Source organism: Chlorocebus sabaeus, chromosome 10 (assembly GCF_047675955.1).
Source record: "Chlorocebus sabaeus isolate Y175 chromosome 10, mChlSab1.0.hap1, whole genome shotgun sequence".
NCBI classification, from domain to species: domain Eukaryota; kingdom Metazoa; phylum Chordata; class Mammalia; order Primates; family Cercopithecidae; genus Chlorocebus; species Chlorocebus sabaeus.
In genome coordinates, this window is record NC_132913.1 from 53061985 (window position 1) to 53085535 (window position 23551).

Here is a 23551-nt window from a genome sequence, read left to right on the forward strand (position 1 = left end):
ACACAATTCCACCAATCAGAACATGTGTATCTATAATTCTAAGATTTTGCTTTACAGTATGTCCTCTGCCTGGAATATATTTTTGACCCTTTTCTGTCTGGCTAACTCCTTTTTAATCCTTCAAGAGCCAACTCAAATATTACCTTCCTTCTTTGGCTTTGCCTGATTTTGCCCTGCTGCACAAAATTACACTCTTTTCAAGGTTCCCATAGTACATCAGACATAACTTTTCTAGCACTGTATTAGAATTGTGTGTGGTATATAGAGCTGGCTTCCCCATAGACTGAAGTCAGGTAATTTATCGAGTCATAAAACCCATTACAAATCCAATATTTCATAATATTGACATTATAAAGATAAAATAAGTTAACATAATTGATTTTCAATAATGAAATAATTAGTAAGAGCATTAATATTTGTTAAGTCCTTATTACATGCGAGGCAGACACTGTGTTAAACTCCTTATGTATATTAGAGCAGGCACTTCTACAAACATTTGCTGAATTCACAGAGCCACATATCTTGAGTTTCCCTACTCTTAGTCTCATGCTTAATTTATCTCCGCCCACAAGCAAAACATCAGTCATTTTTATAACTAGTAGTTCTTCAGATGGAAACACTGGAAGAAAATGGGTTTAGATGATGAAAATAGCATTCTAGCTATACTTGGCTAAGAAAGAGAAGCCTTAAGATCTCAAAGATGGTAACAAAGGCTGTCAAGTATTTTACCTATTATTAAAAAGTCATTAAAACAAAAATGATAAAAAATTGAAAATATTGAAAGTACTTTGGTAACAAAAAAGAGCACATAATTGAATAGCTAAGAATGTTGGAGAGGCCCATTACTTAGAACGAGTAGAGAAAGTGGAAGAGGCAAAGCAGTAAACATAATCAAGTTATAATGACTCAAACTGCATTGCTCTAGTAATATTGGCCAACTTAGTCACATAACCAAAATATTTATTTTTACTTGGCATACATGAAAAGTGTTACAATGAAGTTTTATGCTATAAAGACATTATCTGATCAAAAGTAAAAGGAAACATGAAAAATGATCAAGTTATATAATGTCATGAAATTTTAGCACTCAGGGAACTGAAATTTACAAAACGGTTTAAGTGCAATGCTTGATTAAAAATAAAATGTCAAGGAAATGAACCAAAATAAAATCAATAGCTGTGTTAGGGTAACAAAAGCCAAATTTTTCTATTTAATATGTATACCAGATAATATTTACTCTCCTGTTCAAAACTCTTCAGCCATTTCTGTCAAACTCAGAATTAAGTCCAAGTTTCTTAATGGGGCCTGTTAAGCCCTAGATGATCAGGTCCTTATCAATGTCCCTGACCTCACTTCCTACTCCTCTTTGCTAGACCACTCTGTTCTAGGCACACTGGCTGTCTGCTTTCTCCATGTATCTGCCTCTGGGCCTCCACCCTTGGAAATCCTTCCTCCAAGATAAGCATCTTTTCCTGGAACACTCTCTCAAAGTATTCAGGCCTCCACTCTAAGGTCGCTTTTCCAAAAAGGTCTTCCTTCACCTCTTAAAATAACCACTCCACCCCAAAACACACTATTCTCTTACCTGCTATATTTTTCTTCATGCCCAATACTACATATTTTTTTCTTTGTTCCTGTGGAACATAAGCTCCACAAGATCAGGAGCTTTGTCTTTTCACTACGGTAACAGTCATTACAAGCTACTTTATAGGTTCTAAACAAATATTTATTGAAAGAATATGTGAATTTTTCCCATCCCCCAATTTCTAAAAGATAGCTATATTCTATTTAAAATGTAAACATATTTTTGATACAGAGCTATCATGAAGCTGTTATTATCTTTATGACAATAACAGAAAAATGGAAAAAAGCAATGTGTACAATATATCCTCAGCTTTTAAGATGAAATAAATGTAATGCTAGAAGAAGCCTAAGAGAAATTTATAAGGATTTGCATTTAGTGATAAGATTTTTACAAATGCAGAGATATTTCCTTTTGCTCAAAATCTTAATTTTTACAAGCATAGATCAGTGTTATTTCCATAGAATGCAATTATTTATGTAACTATTTTTCTTCTAATATATGAAGGGTAAGAACATTCTTAAAAAGATGCATATAGATTTATGCACATACACATATATGTACAGATATATGTATGTAGATATAGGTATAGATGCATGTATGTCTATATGTGTCCATATATATCTCCATCCTATTTCAGAATTACACCTTAACCATCCAGCAATAGATCCAGTTCACCAGCTCTGGTTTCTGGGCATCTGTATCGTCTGCCCTCAGTAGAAAGATTGGTTTAGGTGAATAAGGATTAGAACTAGATTAAGCTGAGCCTAATGGGTAGGAAGAAATACAGAAGAGGATGGACCAGGAGATAAACTGGTTCTTTCTTCCTAAAACTGACATCTCAAAGTTTCATCCCATTAAAATAGGACATCATGGATATTAATAATTGCAAAACTCCTCCACACACATCTTGGACTCTACATCGAAATAACTGCAATGCCCATAAGAGATACTCCAGGCTCTTCTCTTCAGTTCACTTTCCTTCACACTCTTCTTATTCTGTTGCCATTCCCAACAGCCACCTCACTAGCTCCTACCTACTTTTTTTTTTTTTTTTTTTTTAATGTTTTCAAATGTCATCTTTCTCAGGAAAATGTGTGGCACCCACTCTCATTCAGATGCCCTTTTCTATACCCCGAGAACACTCTGAATGCTTTATCCTCAGGAACTGCTGGTTTACCGATTTCCTAAAGGAGTTAGAGTCTAAATAGCTTGAACTCCTCAGAGTATCTGGCATGCAGGGCTCACTCAATTAATTTGTTGAATGAACAAATGAGAGAAATAGTCTAATCTTTCCAGGAGTTAATTTGCAAAAGGTAAGGAAAGGAAGCTTAAAAAAACAGAAACTTTGTATGTAACATGTCCTCTACCCATAGGCACGTTAAATAGTAATATTTGACATTTGAATCTTAATCAGTAAAATCGTCAAAAGGTAGTAAAGCAGGGATGTCACTAATCAAGGAGAATAGTCCTCTTTTGTGGGAGAAGGAGGAACATATTGAAATAATATTGCAGCCCACAAAATTAATTTATAATGCTCTATTTTGTTATTAACACTTGAAGTAATTTGTGATTCAATCCAGTTATATGTGGCCTTTATGTGTAAACTTGCAAAATTACCATGCCAATAGTCATGCAAAAGTCGAAGCATCAAAGAGCTAAATAGAAGTTTCTTTTAAAAAAAAAAATTCAAATGGCTTTTTCTATTATTTTCTCATTTTCATTTTTCTTCTTTTTTTTTTTTTTTTGGTTTGTGTGTGTGTTTGTTTTTGAGACAGAGTCTCACTCTGTCACCCAGGCTGGTATGCAATTGTGTGATCTCGGCTCACTGCAACCTCCACCTCCGTGGTTCAAGCAATTCTCCAGCCTCAGCCTCCTGAGTAGCTGGGAACACAGGCATACACCACCACACCCGGCTAATTTTTGTACTTTTAGTAGAGATGAGGTTTCATCATATTCTCCAGGCTGGTCTTGAACTCCTGACCTCAAGTGATCCACCCATCTCAGCCTCCCAAACTGCTGGGATTACAGGCGTGAGCCACTCTGCCCAGCCTTTTTTTTTTTTTTTTTTCTTAGAATGGTTAAGCTACTCAAATTGTTTTCAGAGCCAGAATAAAAACCAAAAAAATACTCATCAATATCAATTGCCAAACTCAGTCCAAAAACATTTCACACACCAGCTTACCCAAGTATAAGGCTGCTTTGGGACGTCTGAAATATAGGCAACATCTCACTTGTGCTGGTAAATGCTTTACAAGTGAAGGATTTTTAATGCAGTGAGTGCTCACCTGGTTTCCCCCAAGTCCATGACATGTATACATAATTAACGGTTTGCCTCCTTGATTGTTTTCTCCAACATCCAGACATAGAGGCTGACCAACGCTTTTAATCTAAAGGAAAATTTTCAAGTTATGAAAAGTTTTTTAATCCATGTGGTTTATATATTTTTAAAATAACTTAGAAAGTAATGTTAATTATTATAATGTAAAATCTCAAAAGCAATAAACCAGAAAGTATTTCAGCAATTTTCTTAGAACCATAAAGGTAGGTGGCAAGGAGTATATTAAGTAAAAAAGGAACAGGAAAATACTCACATATCCAGATATAACAGGATTAAGGTCTGGCACATACACCTCTGGATAAATATTGTTCAGATACCATGTAAAATTTTTACACTGAAGGCGGTGTTTTATTTCAAATCTTTTTGAAAGATCACCAAATGCTTTCTGTAGAAAGATGAGAAATGAAGGGAATGCTTAATTAAAACAACATTGAGAAAGTACTTAAAATACTACTATTTGTGTTTCTATTTAGGTATTTTTAAAAATCCATGCTATTCATGGATTCAACAGCCGTTATCATTCATTCAAGTAAAAAGTATGTCTGCCTGTTCATTTCTGGCTTTAAAAGACAGTCAAGACCACTTCAGTGCTGATTAAAATACTAAAATGATGCTATTTTATTCTTCATTTGTGCCACAAACATTCCCTACAAGACAAAAATTTCTAGTAAAATGTTGTGGGCAAAGTAATGGTGGTAGGCGCATCCAAAATTGGTCCCAACTTTATACCTAAAAGTGATCTGCAAAGTGAGGTGTGAGAAATCAGGTAAAGACAAACTGTGCCAATACACAATGCAACTTCTATCTCTTCTTCATCGAGATCACAGAAAACCACCAGCAAGAAATAACCCACTGGGAGTAACTTTTCTAGTTTCAGGATGTTGCTTGTTCTTAACAATATCCCCAACTGAACCTTTAGTATAAAAAGGCAATTTTCAAGTTAAATGAATTTTATTTTCCTTTATTTTAAGGGACTAAGAAAATAATTTAAAAAAAACTATTATTAAACTTCAAGGTATCTAACCTACAGGCAAAATATTAGAGAAAAAGTACATGTAATATCTAAATGTATGCAAAAGTAAATACTCCATCTTATCAGTTCAACTAAAGAAAATATTTCCTTATGCCAACTTCGATGTCTTGAACCCAGGCATTTCAGCAAAAAGTATGAGTCTTTAGGACTTCTGGCTAGCTTATTACATTTACCATGTAGATCTATGTGTCCTGTGGTAACAAACAGGTATTTGCTAACTCGTGTGCCCCTTTGTGGGGGACAAGCAGAGCATTAGCTTCATTTAGTGCCCACTTGCCTGCTTAGCCAAGTGCTATCACTTTGTCTTCACGGCCTTGGGTAAAAAGATAGCAATCTAACTCAATAGTGCTCTGAATTTGCATCCTAACAGGGAGATACTGGAGACCAAAGAAAAGGCGAAAGAGGTAACCAAATCGTTCTTTACCACAACAGCCAAAATATTGATACCTTTGACTCCCAATAAATACTCTACCTTCCCTCGCCCTGCAAATTAGCACTATTTCCTATAAAGAGACGAGTACTATTCACTGAAGCATGGTCTTAAACTATCTAGTTAATTTACCATATCTAGTATTAGTAAGACTGTTGGAACTTACTTCTAATATATTAAGTTTCATGATTCTGCCGAAAAGAATCTACTTATGGCAGGTTAATAACAAGAGTACCATATATTTGTTAGCACATATTAAGTTTCATGATTCTGCAGAACAGAATCTATTTATGGTAGGTTAATAACAAGAGTACCATATATTTGTTAGCACTTATCACTTTCTTATTTCACAGCTACTCTGGGAGAGAGGCAGGATGTGTATTTCATCTCTTAAAACACAGAAGGAGAGAAAAGAAACATGTTAAGCATGCACTCCATGTCCAGCCACCTTGCAGCCACTCTATGAAGTGTCTTCCCTATTTTACATTCTCAAAGGCTTTGCCAAAGTAACATCTCCAGTAAGTAGTGAAACTAGAGCTTGAAAAAAAAAAAAAAAAAAAAACGGCTTGGCACTCCTGGTTTATTCTCACGTCACATTAAGACACTATATCTCCAGTGCAAAAAGTCACTTAGAACCTTTATTTAGGTGTTTTTATTTAGGTGTTATATCTCCTAAAACCAGTAAAAACAGTTCCACTTAATTTTCTTTGAGTAAAAAAAAAAAAAAAAAAAGAAAAAGAAAAAAAAGAAAATAAATATCTTTCATATTAAAAACATCAAGTAGAATTCCTGATTTTTAAAAAGCAGTTTATTTAGCTTTTTTCTTAAAAATGGAAACTCGGATTCCTAAGTTATGTACTTTAAGAGTTAAAATTAAAAATCTACTTTCAAATTTTTTGATGTTTTGTACTTGAGATGAATTGAAGCAAAAGGACATGTGAACTTGTTATAGGTTTTATTGCAGTTTAACTACTTAGCTTTAACTTACTTGTTTAACAATTTTTGCTGCATCTGTATTTCTCCTATAAAATATTTCCTTGTATTCATCCATCCAGACTTCTGCAAGGCGAACTTGGTTTCTAGCAATCACCTGAGTGCCTTTTGGAAAGCTATGAGGGCTTTTGCTGCGAAAAACATGTCCAACAACAGAGCAAGGCATAATCTCCAACTGCCCACCACATTGCCATACCTGATAATTAATGATATTTGTTTAAATTTACAGTATTTTAGAAAAATCAAATTGTTGCTTTTAAGTTCACCTTTAAGACATTATGAAAAACAAAATTAAAGAAGAGATTACAATATTACAAATAGTCTCTGTCCCCTGCCATTTCAACTTAAGTTCTTAAATGTAAGGAATTATTTCATTAAATGGCATAGACACTAAAGACAACAGAAGTGCATTTTCAGTAAGTTAACAAAATGGTGATTTCAGATTTTTCATAAAAATGAATTCCAGGCTTTTGTTTTCGCAAATAATTATGTAAGTTCTCTAATATGCACAGAAAACTAAAGGCTCTTACGCATTTGACTTCGTCTGAACTACTAACATAGTCACTTCACTTAAACTAGAGTTTCTCTTCTAAGCTTGGGTAGAAGTGGACTCAGACCCTATTTACCTCTTGTATATTCAATTTTGTAACCAAGAAAACAATTCCAGATGGCTATTTTTACCAATGACCATTCTATTGAAATTGCAAAGTAGTGGATGATTATTTAAAAATTCATGCCAATTTAGAGATAAAATGTCAAAAAAACCCTGATTTGCATTAATGTTAAATAAAATGGCAAATCATGAAATCAATGCCTTTTCACTTAAATATCTTAATAATTGACTCTGCCATAGTTACCAAGCAAAGAATCAGAAAATAAGTCATATTTAATACTACGTGCTAGTAGTAGAGCAAGTGATTACAATCTCTTTCTCTCCTTTCTTTCTTGAACAAATGAGAAGACTCAGTGATATGTTCAATTCAACAAACTGTGCTTGTGACCCAACATGTGCTAGGGGTTGGAAATACTGAAATAAATAAACAAGACCCCGCCATAAGCAGTTCAAACTTGGCTGAGATCATCACTGCCAGTATGTGATGGAGCCAGAGCCAAAATTTAAATCTTCTAACTCCTAGTTCAGTTCTTTTTCCACTACATTCCAGCCTAAGAGATGAAAAATGAATGATAAAGTTACTGCAGAAAATGAAACTCATGAAATCAAATACATAAGATACATACGGAGTCTATCCAAAGCCTTTTTTTATATTAACTTATGTATAGAAAAAAATCCAGCTCATTCAATCCAAACAGTTAAGTCCAATGTCCTTTAAAATTATTCATAGATGTTTTTCCATTCTAACTCCCTTGATGATCAACTCATTTCCTGAAGCACTAGATTTAATTATATTTATCTTGGCTGGAATTCAGTAGCTACAAGTGCATTAATTGGTGTTATTGCCTGGACACAGGAGTTTAACTGATTCCTCTTGTTACATTGGCAACAATGAACAAATATATTAAGTTACATATTAAAAGAAAATATTCTTATTCCAAAATTTCCAGCAATTAAGTTTTAGAAAGCACAAAAAGTAGAGTGCGCACATCTGTAATCATCTGTACCAGCCAATTAGAACACAATATATTTCATTGTTTAATATATCTGCAATATTTAATTCCCATAAACTTACTCTGAAAGACATTTCTATATTTTCACCTCCCCAGATTTCCATTTCTTCATCGTAACTTCCAATATACTCAAAATATTCTTTTGATATGGAAAAAAGTCCTCCTGCAAAAGTGGGTGTTCTGAAAAATAATCCATTGTCAAATTTTGTTATAAAAACTAAACAAGATAAAACAGCATATTTTAAGAACTGAATCAAATTTAAAAAATTAAAGCCATATCACATTTTCAAAGCTTTTATTCAGATTAATAAAAACTAGAAATGCTATCTTCAAAGTCAAGATTTTTGGGGTCGGGGGGAGTACCTCGTGTCTGCTCCCATTGGAACAAACTTAAATGTCTTCTCCTAATCATGCTTTAAGATTTTTAAGTAATGATTGATGAGGAGGACATAAGAGCTCACTTACTGCTACCTCTTACTCAGCAACATTATGTGTAAGTGAGTACACAAATGAATGACTTTTAGATTCTCTTTATATAGAATATGTGTGTTCTTTATCAATTACCTCAGAGGCAATCGCTATAAAGCAAACAGTGTGTACGTATTCAATGTATGGTACAGGGTGTAAATATAAAACTCTGAGAGCAATCATCTTACTTAATTGGGTAGGTTTCATCTTTCCTTCTTTGCTTCTCATGATCAGGAAGTGACTCCCAGCCAAATGAAAGACTCCAGTCAAAATTTCCACGGTTATGGTTACTTCCATAAGGAGAAGGTTTGTTGAATTCAAATGTGTTCAGATCTATGGATGCAATATCTGGACTCACGACAGCTGTGTAGTTCTCAGCTATTCTGGCCAACAGAGGTTCTAACCAACCATAGAAACACTCACCTGGAGGGAACAGAATTTTAACTAATTCAATAAAAACAATGAAGTTTGTTATTTAGTTATTTAGGTGAAAATTTACAGAGAAATGAGAATAACAGAGTCAATTTGTGTTTTGAACATGTATATAATGGAGACTTCTTTCTCCCTCAGATTTATTGAGATATAACAGACAAAATAAAAATTCTACTTATTTACAGTGTGTATCATAGTGTTTATATATGTATACATTGTAAAATGATTATTACAATCAAGCTAATTAACATATCCATCACCTTATTGGCTTATGGAGTGGGTGGTTAAGAACATTTAAGATCTACTCTTCGCAATTTTTGAGTAGACACTACATTACTATGAATTACAATCACCACATTGTACAATTGATCCCCAGAAGGTGAGATTTCTTAAAGGTTTCTTGTGATGAGATTAAGGTAGGATGAAAAAGGTGAAACAAGATTCAGTACAGTTAGAAAAATTCCCCTACAGATGATGACCTTCTTTCTTCTACAAAAGATGCAAAATAACATTAGTGTACTTAAAGTTTAGATGATGTGTTAAAATGACCTATGAATCAAAGGTAGCTTTTTGCTGTTCCACGTCACCTGGCCCTAAACGTGTTCTGATTTATTTAAACTTGTGTCTCCCTGAGTAAGGCACAGTAATTGAAATTTTCATTTATCTGACTGGGTCTTAGGAGAAAATAAGGAGTCAGTATAAATTCCGATTTTAGCAACTAGAGAAGAAGGACCATTCAAAGCTGCCCCAGACCTAATATAAAGGGAGGGCCAAGGAATTTCATGCTGAGATAGGTCTGGGCCCTGCTCACAGGCCAGGTTGTTTTAGATAACACACAGCAAGTTCAGCCAATGAAGTGCTGTCCTATTCTGGGCTCCCCACAAAGCAGTATTTGGCAGTCATGGTCCAGGAAGACCATCAGACACATTCACCCAGTGGGTAGTGGGTAAGAATGTCCAGTATGATCTTACTGTAATTTTGAACAAGGAGAAGAAATACCAGAGGATGGTATTTTCCTTTTTAAAACACCTCTCTAGGATTACCTTTAGTCTTCTCTTCATTTTCTAAATGTCTGGTATTAAAAGAGAACTGAATGTGATGGCTCTAAGCAACCCAAGCACATGCAAAAGCCCTTCTGTAATAATCAGTGTGTGCTCAAAACCAGTAATTGGGTGAAACATAACCTAAGCACTGGCCAATTCAAAGCTAGACATTCATAGAGTATAGCCCACTAAACTCAAAGCTCAAGGGACTAAATGACATTTTAGTAATAACTAGCATGCATATGACACATTGACTCTAAAAATGCTTTCTAAATACTTTAAAAAATTTGACTCTGAAAAAAATTAAAGGACAAAGAAAAACCAACAGCAACAAAGTCAAACAAAAATTGACAGTGTTTATGTAAGGGATACCAAAGAAGATGGGATGGGGCACCCCTAACCTGGCATAAAAACTATATATATAAACATGTTTTTGTGGGTGTTTTTGAAAATTCGCAGACTCCTTTTTATGCCAAGGAGTCTGCAAATTTAAAAAAAAAAAAAAACTAAAATATAAAAAAGCAGCAGTACTAGGACAAAGTTTAATGATAGGGTGGATTACATTCATTCATTCATTCATTCATTCATTTTGAAATGGAGTGTCACTCTGCCGCTCAGGCTAGAGAGCAGTGGCACAATCTCAGCTCAGTGCAACCTCTGCCTCCCAGGTTCAAGTGATTCCCATTCCTCAGTCTCCTTAAGAGCTGGAATTATAGGCACACGTCACCATGCCTGGCTAATTTTTGTATTTTTAGTAGAGATAGAGTTTTACCTTACTGGCGAGGCTCGTCATGAACTCCTGACCTCAAGTGATTCACCCACTGCGGCCTCCCAAAGTGCTAGGATTACAGGCATGAGCCACTGTGCCCCGCCACATTTAAATAGTAAATAAGCTTTCACTCAAAATGTGAGAATCAAAAAAAACAACAGAGAAAAAAAAACAACTTTTTTTTTTTTTTTAAACAGAAAAGAAACATGAAAAAAAAAATGAGGCATGGATAACTGGCTGGAACAGCTAGTAACTGGAGAACATTAAAGTTGAGGAAACTTAAACACAAACGAGGTAAGAATTCTGCATAAGTGAAAGGAATTTTCTCCGCTGAGCTGTTATCTGCTTGGGCTGTCATTGCTATAATCACCAGTTGAAAACGCTGTTAAAGAAAATTCAATTAGGCATTTAGAAAAGAAAAGCCTTCCTTACCTTTTAAATTAGAGACAGAGGGAAGGAAAATGTTACAACCATATCCATACATATATACTTACAGTGAGCATCTAAAAATGTGAGCGTTTCAGCTGTTGCGACTGTTGCTCCTAGCAACCGAGCAGTGATCAGACCTTTTCTTTCTCTTTGTCTGACTATTTTTACTATAGAAAATTGTTTTACATATTCATCTAGTTTATCATGTAAGTACTCTGTAAGGAAAAACAAATCAGGATTAATTCTTTCTAAATTTATTTTCATATATAGCTTATGAAAGCTAATGAAACCACAGAGTAATGATCCTTCCAAATTCATAATCTTAACAGTTGCATGTGTCCTTCCAGTAAAATGAAAATTTTATCTTTAACTCGTTACTGGGGAAAAAGGCTAGCTATGCAAATGATCACTACTGTAACACATAACACTGTAACACATACTTATTCTGTACACTTCCTATCAATAAATATAATGTGTTGGGAGGGAAGTGAAAACCTTCAAATGGAGTCAACCCTAGCTGTTCAGAAGGCTCATTTAGAGGTCTGAGAAGACTGACTGTCAGAGTGAAAGATATGGAATTTGGTCAAAAAGATATTCAATGCTTTGACGTTAGTATTTAAATCTAGAAATCTTAAAGAAAAATGTCAAATATCAAAAGACCTCTCATATTTAACTAAGGATCGAAATAATTTAAGATCAAAATGTTGAGACAAGTCAGAAAGTCCACGGTTATAGCATTTTGGGACGACTCCTACACAGAATCAGCAGAAAAATTTGCGAAAGCTTTGGAGTCTCCTGACAGAGTTTTATTTAGTAAAATATGAACCAGGCAAATTTTAGTATTGGGTATATACTTTAAGATATTCAATATCCCAAATTGGATAAGGTTTGTAATAAGCAAAAATTGAGATAATAGGTTTTTAAAAAGTTATTAACAAACGTCAATCAAGTGTTGTTTTTTGTTTGTTTGGTTTTGTTTTGAGACAAGGTCGTGCTCTGTCGTCCAGGGTGGAGTGCAGTGGCACAACTCACTGCAACCTCTGCCTCTGGGCCGCAAGCAGTTCTCCTCAGCTTCCCAAGTAGCTGGGACCACAGGCATGTGCCAACACGCCCAGCTAATTTTTCTTTTCTTTTTTTTTTTTTGGAGACGGGGTTTCATCATGTTGCCCAGGCTGGTCTGGAACTCCTGAACTCAAGCTATCTGCAGGCCTCAGCCTCCCAAAATGCTCGGATTACAGGTTGAGCCACTGCGCCGAGCTGTTCGTATTCTGAAACAACTTCTTAAGCCTGCTTTTCACAATTACATTTTTGATTTCTTATTGAGTACAAAATGCAGTTCTTCAAGCAGCCTTCATGGGCCCAAAACATAGCCTCAAAAAGATTTGGGAATGTTAAGAAAATCAATAAATATCCTGGGGTAAAAGTTTTCTTCTGCTAGATTTTAGAAGCAAATGCAGATGACTTTGACTTTATCTGTGATAATATAACCTTTTTTTCAATTCTCCAGTAGTTCAGTTAAGAGAGCTGCTTATTTAAAGCTTAAACATTCATAAGAGAGGTAAGTGCAGGAACAACCCTTGTGGAAAAATAAATCTATCTAAACACTGTTGTCTCAGAGTGATAGATTAACTTTTGAACACCTTCTAACTACCTCAAAATAATTCTCAGATTAAGCTTTTAACTACCTCGGATATAATTCTCAGAAAGACGAGCAGAATTTTAACTCATCTTAAATACATAATCATAAACATTTTCTGTTTTAAGAGACTTGTAAAAATTTCAACATTCTTGATTAGAATTATTTTAAATGGAGTTACTACAGATTCCTTCAATATACCTTCTCACTGTTGGAATTTGTTTAAAAAAAAAAACTTTTAACTTACCCATAACACAGGAACTTCCTGTAAATTTATATCTGCACCCTAAATTTAGCTTCCATGCACATCCTTTATTTGGGAGGTTGAGAACAGAAAGCTACATGAAATCAGATGCCCTGATTTCACTTTGTAGCACAATTACTTTTAGCTGTGTGATCTTGGGCAAGGAATTTTACCTTTTCTGCATCTCAGTTTATTTAAGATGAGGATAGTAGGACTTACCATCACAAGACATTGCTGGAAGGATAAAATGAGACATCTGACCTTCAGGAATCTGATTCCAAACTTGGATTTATTAAGGAATAAATTTTGTAATCATTGAAATAATATGTATCTGTTTGATACAATATTTAAAATACTTGTGATGTTTGAAAATTTACAAGTTAGAGTATTTGTTAAATTCACCTTGTGATTCCAATTTAAAATGTGTAATTTAGTATTTGACTTCCAATTTTAAGTGTAAATGTACTAAAGAATTTGGCTAACCTGGTGAGTAATATTGGAATATTTAAGAACAATGAAATAAAATAGAACACGGTGACTCTTTAGTGATTTTTAACTATTCATTTATATTATTTATTGATATATTATTTATATTAACTCATTTAGACTTTAAAATAACTCTAGAAGTTATATACCAGTTCTGTATTTCCTCAATTTTAAGCTACATAATTGGATTCTTCTTATCAATTTCTTATAATCAATGGCATGCTAAGTTTAATTAGCTGTGGGTTTTCTCTAGTAATTTATAAATTAATGACATATAATACATTTGATGAAATATGGCATTATTCCCATTTTACTGATAAATCACGGCAGAGAGGTTTAGTAACTTGCCCAAGTCATATAGTTGGTTAGGAAAAGAGCTGGGATTCAAATCAAGGCAGCCTGACTCAAAGGCTCAAGTCTGTGGTCTTAACTTCTATGTCTTACAATAACAGTCTCGCATTGAGGACTATACAGTTATGAATAACGGTGTTTCATACATTTCTGCATTTGAAAATATTTGAATATGTCCATCCTTGGATTCTAATTTCATTCAGCATACCCACTATCCAAACTATTATATTCAAGCTCTGAGATGGCATAGAGAGAGCACCATATAATCAAGTAGACTTGGGATACCACCATATGGATGTGGGAAACAATTTAATTTGCATGTGCTTTCTTACCATCTACACTAGCATCATCCACCAGAATGATTTCCTTCAGCAGTATTGCAGGTGAAGAATAGAGCACACTGTGGACAGTTCTAAGCAACGTGGACCACGCTTCATTATGAAAAACTATTATGACACTGGTGGTGGGCAGGGGAGGGCAACGCTTAAATTTTTGTTCAATACATCTAGAAGAAGTCAAAGAAGTAGAAAACAGTTATAAATTTTATTATTTTATTTCACAGCTATACCATTGCTAACATTATCATTATTGAATATTTATCACTGAAAAATGATAGTTTTCTTCTATGTAATATAATCTCAATGCTATATAAAATGTAAATAAATCAAAACAAATTTTTTACAAGCAAATCACTCACCCAGAGATGATGTCCACCAACAGAGATGGCAACATGTCAAGAATTACAACACGTTATTATAGCATTCTCAACAATATAACTTAAAATACAAATAACATCTTAAATAATGAAAATAACCTACGATGAGACAGCATGTAAAAATGACAAATCCTTATAATTGCTCAAATAAAAACCAAATTTTTCTTATTTCATGCAGAAATCATCCATTTTTCATATTTGCAACTTTAAAAATTGTACCACCTTATTAAATTTATTTATTTATTTTTTTTTTTTTTGACGGAGCTTTGCTCTATTGCCCAGGCTGGAGTGCAGTGGTGTGATCTCAGCTCACTGCAAGCTTCACCTCCCAGGTTCACGCAATTCTCCTGCCTCAGCCTCCTGAGTAGCTGGGACTACAGGCGCCCACTACCATGCCCAATTAATTTTTTGTATTTTTAGTAGAGATGGGGTTTTATCATGTTAGCCAGGATGGTTTCAATCTCCTGACCTTGTGATCTGCCCGCCTCGGCCTCCCAAAGTGCTGGGATTACAGGCGTGAGCCACTGTGCCTAGCCTATTAAATCATTTTTATAAAGATCATCTTTAATTACGTATTTACCTAAGTATGTACTATAGGTTTCTTATTTCCTAGGCTTATTGAATCAATTTACTTAATCTGCATACAGAATCAAAAGGGAAAAAATAGCTTTACTGTAAAACCTATGTCCTTCTTAACATTATTTAAATTTACTCATGGAGATAAGAGCCCAACACCCTTCAGTTGCTCTGCCAGGGCCAATGGGGAAACTGTAGCTTCCAGTGTGATATTAGGGGCCTGAGAAAACCACCCTAAAAAAAGATACACAAATTATCCCATTAATTACTTTCATAGTCATACCTCAATAGGAATGTCTCTGATACCCTTTTCTAACAGCAAGTCTTTCGAATGGAATATTTGTAGTGATAAAAAAGGAGTTGGATTAGAGCAAAATATCAAAGAAGATGTCAACAATAGATTAGAAAAAGGAGAGGATGGGTTCTGAGTGAAAGTGGCATTGCTCTTTAGTTTCTTCATGATTTCAAAGCATGATACAGGTGCACGGGCACCTTTATCATTCATAAATAAAAACAAATTATTTATTCTAAATTGAATTTTGGATAAACTGCCAATTAAAAAAAAGCTCAAACACAAACTATTCATATACACACTTGAACCACAATTACACAGAAATAAATAACTAAATATAAGCTTATATTTTGAACCCATAAAAGTTTATAACCAACATAAACTAGAAAGAAAAATTACGAAAAATTCCATACTATGATATTTTATTTTTAAAGGAAGAAAAAAAGAGGAAACTCATGATTTGTTATAAGCATTTTGAGGAGAAAGTGAAATTCTAGTTTAAGATTTTTTTCCTACCTTTATTTGCTGTGTGGTTAATTAATATAGTATTAATCGATAATTATAAAATGATTTTGAAGATTTAAAGTATAAAATTTCACAAACATTCATACTAGTAAAATGTTATCACTTTAATCTTGCAAAATTTTCCATCAGTTTAAACTAGGATTTATTTGCTTAACTGATAATTACCAATATCAAGTAAAAATGTCATGTTATATCATTAACATAATTAATAAAATTTCACAATATACTTTCATAAACTCCATTCCTTTTGAAACAATTAACATGTTAAATGTATGCTTTGAAAGTTGTTTTACACATTTAAAATAGTGCAATTAAAATAACTTGCCAAAGCAACTGTATCATTCCAGTCAAACCATTTGAAAAACCTGGCACATAGAAACATGCCTAAATTATCAGTCACATGACCATCTGGCTTTGGAAGAAACTAGATCTATATTTCTAATGAGCATGGAAAACATTAGCAGTTCTTCAGAAAACGTGTTATTTGCTGATACTGGCTACATTCGAAGTACAAAACAAAACTTTTTTTTTTGGAGACAGAGTCTTGCTCTGTCACCAGGCTGGAGTACAATGGTGCAAGCTTGCCTCACTGCAACCTCCGCCTCCCGGGTTCAAGCGATTCTCCTGCCTCAGCCTCCCAAGTAGCTGGAACTACAGGCGCGCATCACCACGCCCAGCTAATTTATGTATGTTTAGTAGAGATGAGGTTTCACCATGTTGGCCAGGCCAGGCGCGGTAGCTCATGCCTTTAATCCCAGCACTTCGGGAGGCCAAGGCGGGTGGATCATGAAGTCAAAAAACAAATCTTTACCACCTGTACAAACCCTGTCCAAAGTAAGAAATAATTAAATCTTCAACTCCAACCAAAAAATGTTGTTAATGTTCTTACTTGTTTTTCACTTACTTACTTACTTTCACCAAACCTGGCCTATCTTGTACAATTAAAAATCTACTGAGGGGCTGGGTGCAGTGGCTCACACCTGTAATCCCAGCACTTCGGGAGGCTGAGGTGGGAGGATCACTTGAGGTCAGGAGTTTGAGACCAGCCTGGCCAACATGGTGAAACCCCGTCTCTTTTAAAAATACAAAAATTAGCCAGACAGGGTGCTGTGTGCTTGTGGTTCCAGCTGCTCGGGAGCCTGATGCTGGAGAATCGCTTGAACCTGGGAGGCGGAGGTTGCAGTGAGCGGAGACCCGTGCCATTGCACTCCAGCCTGGCCAACATGGTGAAACCCCATCTCTATTAAAAATACAAAAATTAGCCAGAAGTGGTGCCGCATGCCTGTAGTCCTAGCTACTCGGGAGCTGACACTGGAGAATCGCTTGAACCCGGGAGGCAGAGGTTGCAGTGAGCCGAGATCACACCACTGCACTCCAGCCTCAGTGACAGAGAAAGACTCCATCTCAAAATAATGATAGCAATAATAATAATAACAATAATGAATAATCTGCTGAGGGCGGGCCGGGCGCAGTGGCTCATGCCTGTATTCCCAGCACTTTGGGAGGCCGAGGCAGGCGGATCACCTGAGGTCAGGAGTTTAAGACCACCCTGGGCAACATAGTGAAACCCGTTTCTACTAAAAATACAAAAAATTAGCCAGCTGCAGTGGCAAGCGCCTGTAATCCCAGCTACTCGGGATTGTTCACAAAAAACAGGGCATTCTGAAATATAATTAGGTACTCAAAGACTTTGAGTCAAAGTAATCACAGACTGTGAATTGGTTTACAAATCTATAAAATATTATCCATCAGTTCCAAAATCTTGGCATATTTTTAAACATTTTTATTCTAAAGAAATACACAGAGAAATGGAAACAATTCCTCTACCTTCTACATTTCCCATAAAAATTGTCCAATAATTCCCCCTAAATAGATGAGAAAGCTGCAGTATTTAGGAATAAAGGATTTCCTTGTGGATAGCAGTGAGATCTAGAATTCAGTTTTCTAATTTCCAAGCTAATAATTTTCATATCTGTACTGCCTCACCAAGCATAAATATGGATATGTAGCCTCAATCATTATAAGCAAAAAATAAATACAACAGGTTAAATAAACAGTATTTGCTGATTTTCTGCCTTAGAGTAGCTAAAGAACAGGCAACTTCCTTAGCTCACCCCTCTGTCCCCTGCAAAGCCTGATGATAAAGAATAAACAATAAATATTCTTCAACATACTCAGGAGGTCGAGTGTCTGGTCCAAGATCTCGGTGCAAAGAAATCCTGTCACTTGCGAAAGCATTAAAACAGTGTTTAGCTTCCCCACGTTCCTTTTCCTTTTGCTCTTCAACACTTAAATTGGTTGTCTTGAATGCTTTACCAGAAGCACCAGGTGCATTTGAATCCTGAGGTGGACGGTCAAGAACAGGCTTCAATTCTGCTGCTGTATAATATCCTTGCAAACAAGGTCTCTCACCAACATCAATGTTTTGCCTGACAGGTGCTCCTATTTGCATTTTTGGCATTGCATCCTTAATATTGTTTACAGCTTCTAGCATTAAATCTAACATCTTGTTTTTGTTTTTCATGCTTCTTTCCATCCTTGATTCCTCTTTGGAATATTGAACACTTACTTCTCTTTGCATTAACACCAAAACTATAATAAAGAAAAAAACTACTGCACCAAGCTTCCAGAACTTTTTATGGTAATGTCTTTTAATGTGTAATTTGACTAGTCGCTTTAGGTGAGCCATTCTGACATTAAAAGCTTGTCACTCGACAAATAACAGTTATTTCTTCTGTTACTTATATTTTTTATCATAGATTTGCTGAGAAGAAGGTATCTTTAAATGGTAGTACCTATAAACAGAAATGGTAGATGGTATTAGCAGTTATTCAGTCCTACAGGCATGGCTCAACTCATTCATTTAACCAACAACTGAACACAAGCTACCAATGTACTCTTATGGTTAATGAGAAAACAAAGATATCTCATCCTCAAGAAAATTACACTTTTGGAAGAAAATAATTGTTACGATTTACTACAATTTATTGGGGTTGCAAAATATTGATATTCGTCTCCATTCAAAAATACATTCTTTTTAAACTCTAATATCCACTATTTATAAAATTAATTTTATAAATATATTTTGAGTTAAAAAAGAATATCTTCACTTGATAACCAAGGAATCAAAGGACCTCATTAAATGAATTACAAAAAAGAGAGCTCCATAAGGAAGCAAGGGTATACTGATAGGTACTACCAGGCATCCACCTAAAATAGTGGCCTTCATTTTATGTAGTTTACTCTCAAACTAAGGTGTACTCCAGCGTAACCAATGACGGTAATATAGCAGTTTCATCAGTAAGTAAACTATCATTCTCCCAGATTTTCTGACCCAATAGTACTTGTGAATCCTGAAGGAACCCCTAAAAACAAGAAAATCAGTGGCATTTAATTTGTTGTTTTATAACAGCTAGTTTTAATAGCTCACAGAAATACAAGATCTAATAGTAAAAAGAGAATTCATTAGCTTTACTTGCAGTGTCTCTAGGGAGCCTATAGAGGTCATTAAGTTAAAAATGCAGAATTTGGTTTGGTAAAATATTGCTTGCAATTGACCCTAAGAAGAGGACAGCAAGTTTATTAAACCCTAATATGGGACAACAGGAACAAAGGAAAAGAAAAATAGGACTTTTCAGGAAATGATTACATACTATGAGCCATGACAGACAGTCAAGAAATTTGCAAGGACAAAGGGGAGGGAAAATGCCTGTTCCTCCTATGGTCTAAATACATTTTAAAGAAAATATCATTTATAGCAATGAAAATTAACTTTTGACACCTTCTTTAACTTCTCTTCCAAAGTTCTCACCAAATTTAAAATAAGAAAACCAGGTTCCAAGATGGATTCTCTGGTTTTTGGCAGGAAATTTTAAGTGGAATAAACAAAATAGGCAGAACTTAGTTCTATATACTATTTCTAATTCTATATTCTTTTCAGTATGGAGTGGACACTTCTGCTCCAAAAGATAACCCCAATTCTGGCATATATTGCTCATAAAAGTGAGATTCTAATATTTCTGAGCTTTGGTTGCTTTAAGAACTTCATGTAAAAAATGAAATGACCGCTTAAGCTTTTGAAAAGAATATAAGAAGTTACAGAACCACACAATGACAGTTGTGTAATTAATTATGTGTCAAATGTTGTGCTAGGCTGTGGTTACAAAATTAAAGATAGCCCTTACCTTCAAGAAGCAGAATTGAAATATAAGAAGTCAGAGGCCAGTCACAAAGCAGTGTGATATGTGTTATGACAGGAGACAAAGAAAGCTATACAGGCTTGGAACAGTGGCTCATGCCTATAATCCCAGCACTTTAGGAAGCTGAGGCCAGAGGATGACTTGAGACCAGGAGTTTGAGACTAGCCTGGGCAATATAGCAAGACCCCATCCTACAAAAAAATACAAAAATTAGTCAAATGTGGTGGCACACGCCTGTAGTCCCAGCTACTCAAGTGGCTGAGGTGGGAGGATGGCTTGAGCTCAAGAGGTTAAGGCTGCACTGGGCTGTGATTGTGCCACTGCACTCCAGCATGGGTAGCAGGACAATACTCTGTCTCAAAAAAAAAAAAAAAAAAGAAAAGAAAAAAAAAGAAAAAGTAAACAGTGTAGAGGGTCAGGAGAAATGTTAGGGAAATTTTCTTAGAGATGACACTGTTGAGCAAAATCTTGAAATACAAGTACATTTTAGGCAGGTAGACAGGAGGGAAAACAGAGAGGGAATGTCAGATGCAAAACCATAAAAGCAAGAAAAAGCATGATCAGTCCTTCAGTACAGCATAAGTGGAAGGCACAGGGAGAGAATGACAACTGATGTGACTCGAAGGTCAGTTAAAGATCAGTTCATAAAGTCTTGTACATCTTTCAGTGAATTTGGAAATTATCAATTTTTTTCCAAAATAGATGGAATGGAGAAAACTGTTTTTAAGAAAAGATCATAATCCTCACGCCTGTAATCCCAGCACTTTGGGAGGCTGAGGCGGGTGGATCACGAGGTCAGGAGATCGAGACCATCCTGGCTAACATGGTGAAACCTGGTCTCTACTAAAAATACAAAAAATTAGCCGGGTGTGGTGGCAGGTGCCTGTAGTCCCAGCTACTTGGGAGACTGAGGCAGGAGAATGGCGTGAACCCAGGAGGCAGAGCTTGCAGTGAGCTGAGATTGAGCCACTGCGCTCCAGCCTGGGCCACAGAGCGAGACTCTCTCTCAAACAAAAACAAGAAAAAAGAAAAAGAAAAGATCATAATCAAATTTCTGTTTTAGAAAAATTACAAGTTTTTAAGCCCCCGTAAAGGTGATGGATATTAATGAGATGAGGGGAGCCAAAGGATGGAGTGAAATGATTTCAAGAAAGTCCAGGAAGTGGAATCAAACAACGGTCTTGGTGAGAGAAAGGGAAGAATGGGAGATGAATGGTGATACGGTTTGGCTGTGTCCCCACCCAACTCTCACCTTAAATTGTAAAAATCCCCATGTGTCAAGAGCAGGGCAGATGGAGATAAATTAATCATGGGAGTGGTTTCCCCCATACTGTTTTCATGGTCATGGATAAGTCTCACGAGACCTGATGGTTTTATAAATAGGAGTTCCCCTGAACATGCTGTCTTGCCTGCCATCATGTAAGATGTGCCTTTGCTCCTCTTTCACCTTCTGCCATTATTGTGAGGTCTCCCCAGCCATGTCAAATTGTGAGTCCATTAAACCTTTTTTTCTTTATAAATTATTCAGTCTCTGGTAAGTCTTTATTAGCAGCATGAGAACAAACTAATACAAATGAGTAAAGTGATAACATTAACAAAGGCAAGAAATACAGGAAGAAGCACAGATTCAGGGTAGGAATTAAGAAGATAATTTGTTCAGTTTTGGACGTAGCAAATGTAATATGCTAATGGAACTTCCAAAGTGAGTTTGGATGAGCAAAAAGATATATGGGACAGGAAATTATGAAAAAGCTCTGCAGTAGAGATGAAAATTTGAGTCAGTCTTGGGGTAAATGTAACGTAAAACAAATAGGACAGAGAAATACCTACATTTAAGGGTAGAAAAAAAGAGACTGACTGGAAAGAAAGTCCAATTTTTCCAATCCTATGAAGAGTGGGGGGCGGGCAAAAAAATAAAAAACACAAATGAAAACACAGATAAATTATCCATGTCAAGTGGAGGTAATTTTATAATCTTATCTCACACTTGAGAGATGTTAAATGTGTAACAGTTGGTTGACCTTTAAAACTGAACTTCATTAGACCTGGTCTAATGGGCTTTAGTGAAAAATGAGAAGAGAACCTTGGCAGAGAGAGTAGTTGTAGTCATGCCTTCAAGATCCTAAGGCTTAGGATTCAGGGCACTTCCAGAATAATAGGGCAGTAACCTCATCTATGGGGTTCCAGGAAGGTAAGAATGGGCAAAATGTTGGGGTCTCACAGGAAAGTGGTTCCCAGTTGATGAACTACAACCTCATCCCCTCTAACTGTATCTTGACGAAAGGATGACATTCGTCAACCTGTGTTCACCTCCTTTCTGTTCCTGAGAGGACTACCCCTCCCTGCCCTGCCAAAAAAAAAAAAAAAGGCAAAAATAGATAGCCTTCCCCAGGGCTATCTAGTGATACTCAATTTTTCTGTAGCTAGAGGTAGGCTAAATTAGGAATTTGAGAAGAATTGAGCTGGTTTCCCTGAGATATTTTGACAGAACATGGAAAAAGAGTTCAGAGAAAGCACAGAATAGGAGGATATGACAGAACTAGATTCTTCCACAGTAGTGATAGTTTTCCCAAAACGTTTTATGTCAGAAATCATGTATGTGGGTAGGGTGGGAATTGAAAAGAAGGATAGACTTAATGATGCAGATAGAAGAGAGTTCTTTTTAGGAATAAAACATAAAGTAGAGGAATTCTTCATCAGAAGGACAGTAATCCTATCATTGTGAGTACATGTGTATCTATGTAAGGACCCACTCAGTTAGTAGGTTTTAGTTTGGGATGCTAATAACAGAGGAGTCGAGGAAAGCTTATGAAAGACATGGATAGCATCCTATTCATGGTTGTTTTTCTGGCACTTACCACAATGTTGGTAACACAGTAGGCACCCAGAAAAATTTGTTCACTGGAAAAAGGAAGAAAGAGGACCAAGATTTTATCAGAAACAACAACAAAAACAATCCTTAACTTGTGTTAAATGTTGACTAGGTCCCTGGTATTAAATGACATTTAATACATAAGTTCTCACTCTCTCAGCAATATTGTGAAGTATTATTACTATTTTTTTTTTTGTAGAGATAAGATCTTGCTATGTTGCCCAGACAGACTGACCTTGACTTCCCCAATCCTCCTATCTCAGCCTCCCAAAGTGCTGGGATTACAGGCATGAGCTACTGCATCTAGCCCTTGTTATTCCAATTTTACTGACCGATATGGAGAGTCAAAGAGATTAGGTGGCTTGGCCATGCCAGTTCAGTTTAAGACCAGCATTTTTCTAACTGAGTTCAAACTCAGGTTCAATGTAAAATCCTGAGTTTTTAACTGAAATTATCTAAAATAAAATGTTTAAGAGTCAAGAACTGATATCCTAAATAGAAGGGATAAG

The 23551-nt window shown here is 35.6% G+C and overlaps 1 protein-coding gene across 3 annotated transcripts in view; it reads right to left on the bottom strand.

Moving 5' to 3' along the window:
• Positions 1-23551, bottom strand: part of GALNT3 (polypeptide N-acetylgalactosaminyltransferase 3) — a 50960-nt gene that overhangs the window by 7344 nt on the left and 20065 nt on the right. Inside the window, exons 2-10 of one of the 3 annotated variants that reach the window (XM_073019776.1) lie at positions 23029-23071; positions 18146-18766; positions 14196-14368; positions 11212-11361; positions 8662-8896; positions 8068-8185; positions 6375-6575; positions 4177-4308; positions 3871-3972 (exon numbers count right to left, since the gene is read on the bottom strand). In XM_073019776.1, coding sequence (XP_072875877.1) covers positions 3871-3972; positions 4177-4308; positions 6375-6575; positions 8068-8185; positions 8662-8896; positions 11212-11361; positions 14196-14368; positions 18146-18660 — 1626 coding nt within the window. In that variant the 5' untranslated portion in view covers positions 18661-18766; positions 23029-23071. Of the gene's footprint in view, positions 1-3870; positions 3973-4176; positions 4309-6374; positions 6576-8067; positions 8186-8661; positions 8897-11211; positions 11362-14195; positions 14369-18145; positions 18767-20155; positions 20445-23028; positions 23072-23551 lie in introns of those variants that run through there. The other 2 variants (XM_007965222.3, XM_007965220.3) reach the window with 2 other exon arrangements.